This window comes from Psilocybe cubensis, chromosome 6, assembly GCF_017499595.1.
Source record: "Psilocybe cubensis strain MGC-MH-2018 chromosome 6, whole genome shotgun sequence".
Lineage (NCBI taxonomy): Eukaryota > Fungi > Basidiomycota > Agaricomycetes > Agaricales > Agrocybaceae > Psilocybe > Psilocybe cubensis.
This window is the reverse complement of record NC_063004.1, coordinates 494,026-506,638: the sequence shown is the minus strand read 5'-3', so window position 1 is coordinate 506,638 and position 12,613 is coordinate 494,026. Positions and strand designations below refer to the sequence as shown.

The 12,613-nt window shown below is 46.1% G+C and overlaps 4 protein-coding genes across 4 annotated transcripts; 2 read left to right on the top strand and 2 right to left on the bottom strand.

Moving 5' to 3' along the window:
* Window positions 1-14: 14 nt before the first annotated feature.
* On the top strand, window positions 15-1,389 carry JR316_0006709 (uncharacterized protein; the record flags this gene model as incomplete). The annotated part of the gene is made up of 5 exons (XM_047892455.1): window positions 15-149; window positions 206-826; window positions 875-929; window positions 981-1,150; window positions 1,207-1,389. The coding sequence occupies 5 exons, from the start codon at window positions 15-17 to the stop codon at window positions 1,387-1,389; spliced, it is 1,164 nt and encodes a 387-aa protein (XP_047747737.1).
* A 215-nt stretch (window positions 1,390-1,604) lies between these two features.
* Window positions 1,605-3,807, bottom strand: JR316_0006708 (Carboxypeptidase S1; the record flags this gene model as incomplete). Its single annotated transcript, XM_047892454.1, has 14 exons — window positions 1,605-1,685; window positions 1,745-1,900; window positions 1,959-1,994; window positions 2,042-2,071; window positions 2,127-2,179; window positions 2,238-2,379; window positions 2,436-2,537; window positions 2,596-2,727; window positions 2,790-2,883; window positions 2,940-2,972; window positions 3,039-3,316; window positions 3,372-3,438; window positions 3,493-3,556; window positions 3,612-3,807. 14 exons carry the CDS (start codon window positions 3,805-3,807, stop codon window positions 1,605-1,607), a joined length of 1,464 nt encoding a protein of 487 aa, XP_047747736.1.
* A 1,386-nt stretch (window positions 3,808-5,193) lies between these two features.
* Window positions 5,194-6,530, top strand: JR316_0006707 (uncharacterized protein; the record flags this gene model as incomplete). Its single annotated transcript, XM_047892453.1, has 3 exons — window positions 5,194-5,330; window positions 5,382-5,641; window positions 5,698-6,530. The coding sequence occupies 3 exons, from the start codon at window positions 5,194-5,196 to the stop codon at window positions 6,528-6,530; spliced, it is 1,230 nt and encodes a 409-aa protein (XP_047747735.1).
* A 454-nt stretch (window positions 6,531-6,984) lies between these two features.
* Window positions 6,985-9,162, bottom strand: JR316_0006706 (Carboxypeptidase S1; the record flags this gene model as incomplete). The annotated part of the gene is made up of 14 exons (XM_047892452.1): window positions 6,985-7,065; window positions 7,124-7,279; window positions 7,330-7,365; window positions 7,416-7,445; window positions 7,494-7,546; window positions 7,600-7,741; window positions 7,792-7,893; window positions 7,948-8,082; window positions 8,135-8,228; window positions 8,282-8,314; window positions 8,373-8,650; window positions 8,713-8,779; window positions 8,836-8,899; window positions 8,958-9,162. 14 exons carry the CDS (start codon window positions 9,160-9,162, stop codon window positions 6,985-6,987), a joined length of 1,476 nt encoding a protein of 491 aa, XP_047747734.1.
* Window positions 9,163-12,613: the final 3,451 nt, after the last annotated feature.

Below are 12,613 nucleotides of genomic sequence, written 5' to 3'. Positions count from 1 at the left end.
CTATCGGACCACCAATGATTTACGACAATCGATACACCTCATTACTGGCGCTTTGTGCTCTGACCTTGGCTGTATCAGCCGGCAGTCTTCTTCTACCTTCTGTTAAACAGTCAAGTAAAAAGGACCTAAAATTACCCCGTCGCGAGAAGGTATGTAACCATCCAGCTCATTGCACCATGTTCAGACAATTCTGCGTTTGTTTCAGTTACCAAAACATCTTGAAATTTGGAAATTTCTCAGCTTGGAAGACTACATTGAGGCCTGGGGCGAACTTCGACCTCTTTTCGAGCGGAATGGATTTCAGCTGTGGAAGACAACAACCTTTCAACAAGTTTGGAATAATGACCTTCCGCCACAGGGTGATAACTTTCTCTACCTGACTTCACACGACAAACCGAATAAATCCTTGGTAAGGTGGAACACGTTTAGTGTTTTGACAGCATGCCTTCACCACGCTGCTCGTATGAACGGTGTTCGCGATGTTGTTCTGCGTGTTGTCTCTATATCGGGCGAAGGCCAAACCCACCTGCGAATATTAAAGCGGCTAGTGTCCCCTCCGGATCATATGTTAAGCAGCAATCACATTCTGCCCATATTGCACGAGTTTTCTTTCGAAGATATCGTCATTATCGCTGTCCCAAAGCTTATTTTCGATCTCCGTGAAGTCCTTCACTATACACATTCAAACTCTGTCGAAGATGCCTTGTACATGGTGCTCCAGGCCCTCGAGGCGAGTTCACGTTCTTTCTACCCCAGATCCGACATGTATTTACCAATAACCTTACAGACAACTGCATATATCCATGATAAACTTATTGCGCATCGCGTAAGTTACTTTTTACCTCAAGGTCTCCTTGTTTTACGGATTTTTTAGGACTTGTATCTACCTAACTTTATGGTTGAATGGATGCCCGAATCATTGTCCAAACGTACATCTGTGACTCGCCCCAGGGTATACATGATTGATTTTGAAACTGCAGTTGACTTTCTAGAGGACTCTTTAGAGTCAGATAGGGTGTGCACATCATTTCATCGGGACTTAGACCAGTTCGGTCGCTACATTGCACCAGAACTCAGAACGAAGGAGCCATATTGCCCCTTTAAACTCGACATGTGGCAGTTGGGTGAAGATCTCCGTGTTAACTTTGTGGTGAGTCTGCAAACCTAGATAATCTTCTGAATTACTAATGACGACTTTCCTATCAGACTGGCATGGAAGAGGTCGACCGATTATGGCTACCTCTCTGTGTACCTGACCCTCAGGAACGTTTGATGGCTGGTGGTGCATTAAAAGCTCTTGATGACTACCTGCGTAAAACTCCCTCTATTGATCTCCACAGACCGATATTAGACCCATTGAATGAACCAATGTATGAAGGCATCCTTTAGCCATTTTGCTTACTATTATCAAATGCTATCAACCATTCCTTTTTTTCGGCTACGCACCTTTCCCTACCTACCAGCCACTTCCGGACATTGTACCATGTTGATTTGTCAATCATTTGCGAAATGTCAATTATACGGCATCCATCTGGATGAGTAGTGCAACAAAGCGGCTCACGCATATGTATACATAGACGCGCCATAGGTATATGTACAAAGTTTCATGTGCTCGAAAGACTCTCGTCACGCATTATCTGCGTAAACATTTGAGCAGCAGCCTCTCCATACTCAAGTTTCCCGTACTGTAATGTGATTGTTAAGCAACAAAAGACAGACAAGCACGCTATACTAAACGACATACCTTGTACGCCGGTACTTCGTGCCCAGCTCCAAAGATTCGGACGTAAGAGAACTTCCCGGCATTCTTGTAGAGCCCAGTAGCCTGTCCACGGACGGAGAAAGACTTGAACTTTTGCTGCTTGAAAAGAGGAGACCAAATAGTCTTCAGGTCGGCCACCTATACGTAACGTAGTTCAACATCAATTAGCTCTGGCACGTCGGAGAAGATCACCAACCATTGCCTCTACACCATTGAAGTTTAGAATGTAGTCCTAATACACAGCTTAGTATAAGAAACCATAAATCGACTGGGACTTACAACGTCACCGTCGTATATGATGGTCCTGACCTACGAAAGCGGCGCGAGTGAGCTACAAGAACATGATGGGGGTGCTCAAACATACTCCGGAATTGATAACGAATTCAAGGTCAGGGCTTGAATCCCTCATCCAATCGCCTTTCAAGTTCATCAATTTACGTCTGAGCCACAACAGACCACAATGAGGCTGACATACCTGTGTTTGCAAAATTGGCATATACAACTCTGCTCGACTGCGACCATTGAACCTCGCCTCCGATTTTTGACGCTACATTGTTGAGATAAGTAGAGATTTGAGGCGGATACGGATCGGGATCGGGTGTCAAAACATAATACACCTGCATGTAGCAAAGTCAAGTTAAATGTTACAATAAGCGTGAACAGAAGCGTTTACATCGTAAATTCCAGCCAAAGGGGATAAAATTCTGTTGTTACAAAAGGATTGTGCCTGTGAGCATACGGTAGTGTTCCAGACGGGTGCATTGCACGCTATGATCTAATATTTGGAACGGCATCAATCCCATGACCAACGACAGTTATTTTCTATTACTGACCAGATCCCTGCAACCCGTCTTGGGTGTCGTCCACGAAATATTGGCGGCTGCAAGAACGGTCTCGTTTACTAATGGGTGGTAAGGGTTAACAGCGGCATATTGGAGGTATCCAGGATATTGTGCTAGCGGATTCTAGCGCCATACAAATATGTCAGACTAAATGTTTGGTTGTTATAGCTATTCATACGTCATACCGTAAGTCCATCACCAATACCGAGAACCTGTAAATTAAGGATCGTTCCTGAAATCTTCCGCTCCAGGATTGCGGAGTTTTGCTTGAGGAAGTGACTGAATGGGAACCCCATGTCAGCTCTAATTCTTCACTGTGACTATCTACAACTTACGCCGCGAATGTGGGACCATAATGGCCTCCGTAACTTGTGCGACATACACCAATCAGGGTCTCATCCCAATATTATAATGACAATAGAGCTATAACTCACGATTCAGTCCAAAGCGCAAGCTTATTCTTCTTCAGATGCGAAAAACGCTTGTCGTTGAGGAAGATCTGTAAGAATGACCACACATCTGCTGCTGCCGCCTCTGAAGTGCCAACTTTTGTGTCACCATGGGAGAAGCCTACGCCAACAGGCTGATCGATGTAAAGCACATTGGCTTCGTTGTTCCATGAAAATGGATTCAGCGTTACGGATGTGCTGTCGTTTGTGATCCGACAGGGGCCATTCTCCTGGAGCAGACCAATCATACTAGAGCTTCCGGGCTAGAGGAGCACTGAGGTCAAGATACGACACCCATTAAACCCGGAATGAACTCACTCCTCCGTTGAACCACAATGCGAGGGGTGCGTTCTCGGGATCTTTTCGAGACGCAAAAAACCAGAACCTGATATACAATCTTCAGTTTCTGAAGATGCGACAACAAGAAAAATGAATGTACCATATACTCTCCGTAGCTGTTAGATCACCGTACCCAGATGCTTGAAAGACTCCCGGCGTAGTTTCTAGTATCACATTAAAACGTTACAAAATCAAGGCCAGCTGTCATCTGTTACTCACCACAGACTCCAGAGTTTTCAACAACTCTCAACTTTCCTGGAGTCGTAATATTGGAAGTAACTTGAGGGAACTCGAGGAGTTCATTTGTGGAAGACACTGAGGGTACCCCGCCAATTACGCCTTCTACAACAGGAATTTGGCCTCCAAAAACCCTGGCCGTGGGCAGTAAAACACTGATTGCAAAAGAGAGAAGCATAGATGGGTGTATGGGTACTTACCCTCTATCCACGAAGGCTTTTATTCATCGTCTTCACAAGTTATTTCTGACTTCACCGCGTTTTTCATGTCTGCGGGCCGAAATGAAGTGGTTCCGGTGGCGTTTTTGCACGGATAAAGGACAGAAAAAAAGCCATATGGCATGATAAGAGCGAAGAATAATTTGTGACGTACACTCCGTTAGTCTGAACGCAAGATGAAACAACAGCAATAGTGCTAACTCCTGGTTGTGAGGGTTGATTGTATCGTTGCCTCAGTCGGGATTGCTCACCTAAGTCAGTACCCAGGTAGAAAATTTCTTCAAACAGAGTAGTATGTAGCCAGCAGTTGGGGCGATGGACATATTCGTAACACTGCATAATTCTGAATTTGATAGGACTTGACCCAGTGACTATGATAATCTGAAAGAAGATTTTTAAGCCGTCCCGGTGATCATATTTACACGAGGAGTTATGCAAAATAAAGAAGCTTCACTACCACTACACAGGGAATTGAGAAGATATCGTGAGCTTCTGATCAAAGGAAGAACATAGCACTTACATATCGCCGGAGAGCCACGTCATATCTCCACACATCAAAACCGCTGGGTAGAACTGATTGTAGAATATACGGGCCGAGAAAAGACGGTTATACCACAACAACCTTCTCCACTTGCTCGACAACATACATGGGGTACTGTCCTGGCAGGAATCAGCGCAGATCAATAGACGGGGTTGACCAGATTTACAGAAATATCGTTAAGCTGTCCAGCAAGCCCAGCATGCGCCAATAGGTGGAAATGAAAAACGCCAAACAGAAGAATAGATGGCAGACTCAGGGTCATAACCAGGAAAACTGCCTCCATACGCTGCATACATGGACAAACAAGATCAGCCTTCCCAGGACCTTCTCCAAATGACGGGGTTATCCCACAGATAAGAACTCGATCGTTGACGCCGCTTTTTCCTGGACTAGTACAGGGCTAGTCGGTGAAAATCCTGGTATAAGACGGTGAGTATGTAGTCGTCAATCGCGTTGGAAAATGTTCATCCATAGCGCGTCGGGGAAGTTAGATAATTTGAGCAACTTGGTAGCGGACAATCAGCTCGAATGTATTGGTTTGATCCCGACAGGGTTAGGGTTGGGTTAGGTTATGGTTATGGTTTGGAATTCTGACTAGTTTACACTGGCCTTCCATCGTAATCGGTTCCAATAGACTCACATCCCAACTGACAACCAGCAAGTTCCAGAAATTGACAGGCTTTGAGCAGGAATATTATGAGTATCTCACATGAGCATGAGAAAACACAGGGTTTATCGATTCTTTTTTACGGGGGTAGAACAGTATAAATTACGGGTAGAATTGGAATTCATTCCTTGCTAACCAATGTCCTCGAACAAATCTCTCAAAGCCATCCAATCTGCTTTCAGCAATATTAACCACATAACCTACTGCAGTGGTGCGGTATCACTCACTGAAACGACGTCAAAGCTTTACTACACCACCATCAACGGATCCGAAGGGTGAGTCCCATATCAAATGCTATGCTCACTGTGGGATTAACAAATTATCAGAAAAATCGATTTCAGCAAGCCGACAGATGATCAACTGGCCGCTTTAGCTGGTTCGTGTCAAAAGGCCACATTCGGCGTCGAGAAACAGGACGTCTTGGACGAAACCTATCGCAAGGCTGGCAAGTTGGACGCCACCCAGTTTGCCATAAATTTCTCTCCTTTGACTGGCGGCATTCTCGATACCATTCGGGACTCTCTTCTAGGCTCACAGATTGAGGGTAACTCTATTGAGGTTGAGTTGTACAAGCTCAATGTATACGGTAAGCAATTCAAGTTGCGGACTACGTTGTAGATGCTCATACCAAATAACTCAAAGGCCCCGGATCATTCTTTAAATCCCATGTAGACACCCCGCGTAACGAGAATATGTTTGGATCGTTGGTTGTTGTGCTGCCAACCGTTCACGAGGGAGGATCCCTGATCGTTCGACACGCGGGAAACGAGCAAGTGTTCGATACCGCACTGGCAGTGCGCTCAGACAATATTCCCAAAGCCGCATTTGTTGCCTTTTACAGCGATGTAGAACACGAAGTGACCCTTGTTACCTCTGGCTACCGTGTCACCCTCACTTACAACTTGTATCTGACAAAAACCTCGAGCAAACCCCTGAAGCCGCTTTCGATGACTGCCGACTACATTGAAAAACTCAAACAGTCGTTAGCCGCCCTCCTGGCCGATCCAAACGTGCTTCCTAATGGCGGTCTATTAGGGTTCAGTCTGGCTCATCGTTACCCCATCGATCCCAAAAAGACCGAACTCTCTAACCTCATTGAATGCCTCAAAGGAAGCGATGCCGATACCCTGAGCATCTGTAAATCCCTTTCAATCGACGTCTCCCTCAAAGCGATCTACTATCCCCCCAAAGGATATAGGACGGGCTCTTGCCTTGTGGACCAATTTGTCGACTTTCAGGATTGTCTATACGAAGATGACATCGTCGAATATCTTGCCCATGCGTACAATGCCAAAGTAATTCACCACAAATACATTAAATGCACCCCAATCGTATGGATCAAGAAACCCGCCAAGTCCAATTTTTTCAAGACAAACTACCTTGCCCATGGAAACGAGCCTGCACTCGAGTTCACATATGCAGATGTTTGTCTCGTGGCTAACATAGACTCTGCGGCAAAGAGGAATGTCAAATAGCTGTCTGCCCAATAGTTTTTTCACTCATCGCCGTATGTAGTTTGTCTATTACGAAACACAGTATATTGGTTACAACTTCTTTCCATCCACTTGAGCGGTCAGTCGGTAATGATTCAGGTTCAATTTTACAGGTCGTCAGATCCAAATCCGGTGTTTTAAGAAAAAATAGAGCCGCGAGTGCAAGATAATGGACTTTTGAGAGCAGAGATCGGTCAAGATGAGCATGGTTGCGTTCGGAAGTATGCGGATTTGGATATTTCAAGGTCCGAATGAAACACCGCTCCAAAGTGACTTAGTAAAATTTTGTAACTTTTACGCTTGAAGCATTAAGTTGAACAAACCATGGCAAAATATAACGTATACAGATAATCAATCATCGGATATAGCCTGTTTTGAGTTACCAAGATATCCCGCCCGCCATGCCACTGAATCCAAGCCAATTTATTCTCAATACCTATGTACTTGAGAGGCATTCATCACGCATAATCTGCGTAAACATCTGGGCTGCTGCCTCTCCGTAGTCTAAATTACCAAACTTTTATAATTTTAATTAATGATGGAGGGCGGTAGTAGCCTTCAGACAAATAACTTACTTTATATGCAGGCACTTCATGTCCAGCTCCAAAGATACGAACATAGGAAAACTTCCCGGCGTTCTTGTATATCCCGGTCTGCGTCCCGTGCACGGAGTAGGGCTTAAACTTCTGTGTCTTGTAAATTGGGGACCAAATCGTTTTCAAATTATTGACCTATTTATCATTCAGACAGAGTTCAATTGGTATGTGAACGTCTGACATACCATTGCTTCCACCCCATTAAAATTCAGAATGTAATCCTACATGGACTACTGAGATGTTATGTAAGAGCCTTGAAATAAATACTCACCGCATCCCCATCGTAGATGATCGTTCTAACCTACTTTTCGTTAGCCATTTTGTGTAATCGTGTTATTTTCAGACATACTCCTGAATTGATAACGAACTCGAGGTCTGGGCTGGAATCTCTCATCCAGTCACCTGTTACAGAGGTTGGTAAGCGGCGTAACTCAAATATCGCGTCATGAACACACCTGTTGTCGCAAAATTGATGTAAACGTCGTCGCTAGATTGGATCCATGTCACCTCTCCTCCAATTGCTGATGCGACTTTATTGATGTATTCGTCAAACGGCGGTGGGTATGGGTCAGGGTTCTCAACCGGTACATAGTACACCTAAATTCATGAATAAGAAGCCAAGGCCAGTTAAAATGTAACACCATTACATCGAAATTGCCCGCCAAAGGGGATAGAATATTGCCATTGCAGAATCCTTGAGCCTCTGAGCATATAAAGTTGGTACCATTGGGCCCGTTACACTCTATAATCTGAATGCTAGCATTTAGCTCGTTTTATCAGGAAAATGATAGATGCATGTTCACCAGATCCCTGCAGCCAGTTACAGGTGTTGTCCACGATTGATTTGCCATGTCCAGAACCGCGTCGTCGACCAGAGGATAATGGTATGGGTTAAAGGCAGCATACTCAAGATAACCAGGATATTGCACCAGAGGATTCTGTGGAATGTGAGCTATCACGTTAATTTGAGCTATGTTTGACTGTACATACCGTGATTCCATTACCTATACCGAGTACTTGTAAGTTGAGAACCGTACCAGATATTTTTCCCTGCTGAATAGCCATATTTTGCTTGATAAAGTGACTGTGTATCGCTGTATGTTAAAAGATCTATGACGAATTGATAAGGTATCATACGCTGCAAATGTTGGGCCATAATGACCACCATAGCTAGACACACATCCCATTAATCACCGTTCTGAGACTCAAAATGCATAAATTAACTCACGACTCGGTCCACAAGGCAAGTTTGTTTGCTTTCAAATGCGAGAACCTCTTGTCCGAGAGGAAAATTTGCAGGAATGACCAAACATCTGCTGCTGCCTCCTGCGATGTACCAACCTTAGTGTCTCCGTAAGAGAAGCCCACCCCAACTGGCTGGTCAATATACAGAACATTCGCCTCGTTGTTCCAGGAAAATGGATTGTGAGTTACGGACGAACTGTCATTCGTGATCCTGCATGGCCCGTGTTCTTGAAAGAGGCCAATCATACTTGAGCTGCCAGGCTTTTAATTTTCTCGTGTCAGCTTAAGTGATGCTCAGTACACGCCCGCAAAAGCTGACTTACCCCTCCATTGAACCACAGCGCAAGAGGGGCATTTTCAGGATTCTTGCGAGAAGCGAAAAACCAGAACCTATAAAATCGTATTAATCATTACATATGAGTAGGTGATGCACTAGAAAAATGTACCAGATGCTCTCAGTAGATGTTAGGTCTCCATATCCTGATGCCTGATAGATTCCGGGGGTTGTTTCTAATGTTGTGTTAGCATATGGTTTTAAAACCCAGTAAGTTCTGCATCTGAATCTTACCGCATACGCCTGAGTTTTCGACAACCCTTAGTTTACCAGGGGTCGTCACATTTCTTATTGTTTGAGGCGAGGCGATAAACTCTTTTGTTGTACGTATAGGGGATGGAACCCCTCCAATGACTCCGCCCACGACAGGTACTTGACCACCACGAGTGGCACTAGTTATATATAGAATTGCAGCAATTACGGCAAGCTTTAATTGCATGGTCGAGTTTGCTGAAGGGTATGCTGTCCAAAGGATATACCTTGTTCGTGTTTTTTGCCAGTTTATATTCCTTTCTTCACTATTCTAATTTTACTTTATAGACTTTCAAACATACTTTCAATTAGGAATTTAACAAAACTGAGGCGTATATTGCCCGTAAAGATATTTATAATGTCCGTATGGAAATTCATTGAAGCCGATTGCCATCGCGACCGAAACGATCTCCTTTCTAAAGATTTTGTTGAGTGTACGGTTGGCCTTGCAGGCACTATAGAAGAGATTCAGAGCGAGCGCAATTCTAATATGTTAAAACATACTACTGTGGCCTACTATGAAGCGATTGAACAGAAATAAGATGCTAGCCTATGCAGTTCATTATCTTGACTCGTGTTTCTCTCGATTAAGTCGGCATGAAGAGCGCTCCATTTGTTTAACAACAAATGCCTCGGCTGGAATCATATAGCTCATCATGTACACCGCTCAAATACATTTGCTGTTAGAACCGGGGCGTCATAATAAGCGTATCGCTTGGTGGTTTTATGATCCTGCAACGCCGGTGCCTGTCAAGTAATATAAGTAGAAGTTATTTTAAAATTCTACCATCTTTACTGACAATAATCAGGAGCGCTCTCATATCCTCAAGTTCTTCTCAAAGCATTATGTCTACATTGAAGTCCGACAAACATGAAAATTTATTGGCTCTGAGTAACGAGATGGTTGCTACATCGTGGTCACCAACAATTTGTTAGGAGGAGACCCGGAGACGAGGCGGGAGAGAGAGACGAAGGACCAGAACGTGTTGGGTGTGCTAACAAAGAAGGAACTGAGGCTACGTAGCTACGGGTGTGTCTACAAATACTGTGTGATATGTGACTACAGGCACGTGTGTGTGTCTACGTTAGAGGGAACTCTAACATCACCCCCCTCTTAAAGGTGGGCGTCCGGGATGTTGTGGAGGCGTATGTAATTGTTTAGTACTTCAGAGTTAGGGAAGGATGAGTGGCTTGACCACGAAGCGTCTTCCTCTGTGCAGCCATCGAGCAGCACGAGGAACTGTGTTCCACTGCGCAGGGCCCTGTGGCCGAGCACACTTGCAATGTCTGGGGGTGGTAACGCGGGGGGAGGTGTTGGTGTCGCGGGTGAAGTTTGGGAATCGAATTCTGCTGGTATGAAACGGGAGAGTTTAGAGACATGGAAAGTAGGGTGGATCGACCACGAGGCCGGTAGGTCGAGGGTGTAAGACTGGATGCCAACGCGTTTCGTCACAGGAAAAGGTCCGTGACGCTTAACATCGAGCTTTTTAGACGGACGTGAGGACTTGATGTCGGAGGCGCTGAGCATCACCATGTCGCCAACATTGAAGACGGGTGGAGCGCGGTGAGAGGTGTCATAGGATCGCTTCATTGCATCAGCGGCGAGGTTTAGCGCTGAAGCGGATTCCTTCGCGAGGGAATCCATTTGAGAGGCGAATTCAAGAGCTTTGGGGACACGGTCGTCCGAGAGGCGTGCGGGTTGCAGGGTTCGGCGGGGGTTGGAGCCATAGTTTAGGAAGAAGGGCGAGAAGCCAGTGGACGAGTGAATCTTATTGTTGATAGCAAATTCGGCGCATGCAAGCCATTCCACCCAATCATTTTGCCTGTTATTCACAAAGATCCGTAGGTATTGTTCGATTTCTTGATTGACGCGCTCAGTTTGTCCGTCTGTTTGAGGTCGAAATGCGGTGGACGCGTTCTGTGAAATGCCTAGCAGGTCGTTGAGGGCCCGAGTAAAGTTTGACAGGAAGATTGAACCACGGTCGGAGATGATGCGTCGTGGCAGTCCGAAGTCTTTCCAGACATGGTCGCGGAAGAGGCGCGCGAGACCCTCAGAAGTGATTGACTTTTTGCATGGGATGATACGAACCATTTTTGAGAGTCTATCGACGACGACAAAGATCGAATCGAAGCCGCGAGATTTAGGTAAGTCCACGATGAGATCACAGGAAATGATCTCCCAATTGGAGGAAGGGATTTCGTTGGGGGTCAGTAGGCCCGCGGGCGCCATCCTCAGAGGCTTAGTTGATTGACAGGTGGGGCATCCATCAACGTAACGCTTCGCGTCTTTTGATAGTGACGGCCACCAATAGTCGCGCAGGACGAGTTCCATGGTCTTCATCCGGCCAGGGTGGCCTACGGATTGGTGATCATGACAGTCGGCGAGTATTCGTTGACGCAAGTTGCCTTTGTTTGGCACAAAGATTCGGTTATGCCATGAAAGCAAGCCGTCGTGGAGGGACCAGCCAGGCAGGTTCTTGTGCTTTTCCCACATTTCAGTGATTTGGTGCTGGTGAGTTCGAATGTCAGCCAGGACGGGGTCATCCCCAATTGAGCATTCAGCAGTACGTCGAATGTGTTCTGGGCGCAGTAAGGTGACGTTTTCGTTGTCGCCAACACCTTTATCGTAGTCGGGGCGGCGGGACAACGAGTCTGCGCAGATCATGGTCGGGCCTGGCTTGTGGACGAGTACGAAATCGAATTCAGCGAGCTGCAGGGACCAGCGAGCCTGACGACGGTTCAATTTCTGAGCGGTCATGAAATACTGAAGGTTCTTGTGATCGGTGTGGATCTCAACAGGAGAATCGGAGCCGTGGAGGTAGCGTCGCCAGTCATCGAGAGACCTCATGATTGACAGTAGTTCGCGGTCATGTATCTCGTAGTTGCGCTCAACGGGACTGAGGGCTTTTGAAGCAAACGCGACCGGTTGCCAGGAATTGTCAACAAATTGGCTGAGCACCGCGCCGGTTGCGTATCCAGAGCTGTCTGCCTCTATGCGGAATGGGGCACCGTCGCGGGGAAGAAGTAGCACCGGGTGTGAAGCGCAGGCGGATTTGAGCTCGTTGAAGGCGGATGTTGACAAATTGTCCCATACCCAAGGCGCCGAACCACCCAGGGCATGCAGGGGAGCGGCAATGCGGGAGAAGTTCTTGATAAACCTACGGTAGAAGTTGACGAAACCGAGGAACTGTTGGACGTCCTTACGACAGCGCGGGATTGGCCAAGAGGTGATAGCGTCAACTTTCTTGGGATCCATGGACATTTTCCCGTGGCCGACAATGACGCCCAAGTATTCCACACGGTCCTGCTCAAAACAGCACTTTTCTGGCCGCAGATAAAGCTTGTTGTCCTCCAGAATCTGCAAGACATTGCGGACAAGATGTCGATGGGACTGGACATCATCAGTGAAGATGAGGATGTCATCCATATATATCACGACATGGCCGCCAGCAATGAGATCCTTGAACAGATCGTTCATCATATTCTGGAAGGTAGCTGGTGAGTTTGTCAATCCAAAGAACATTACAAGAGGCTCAAAAAGTCCAAACTCCGTGATAAAGGCAGCCTTGTGCTCATCGCCTTCCCTGATACGAATGTTATTGAAACCCCAGCGGACGTCAAGTTTGGTGAATACTTTC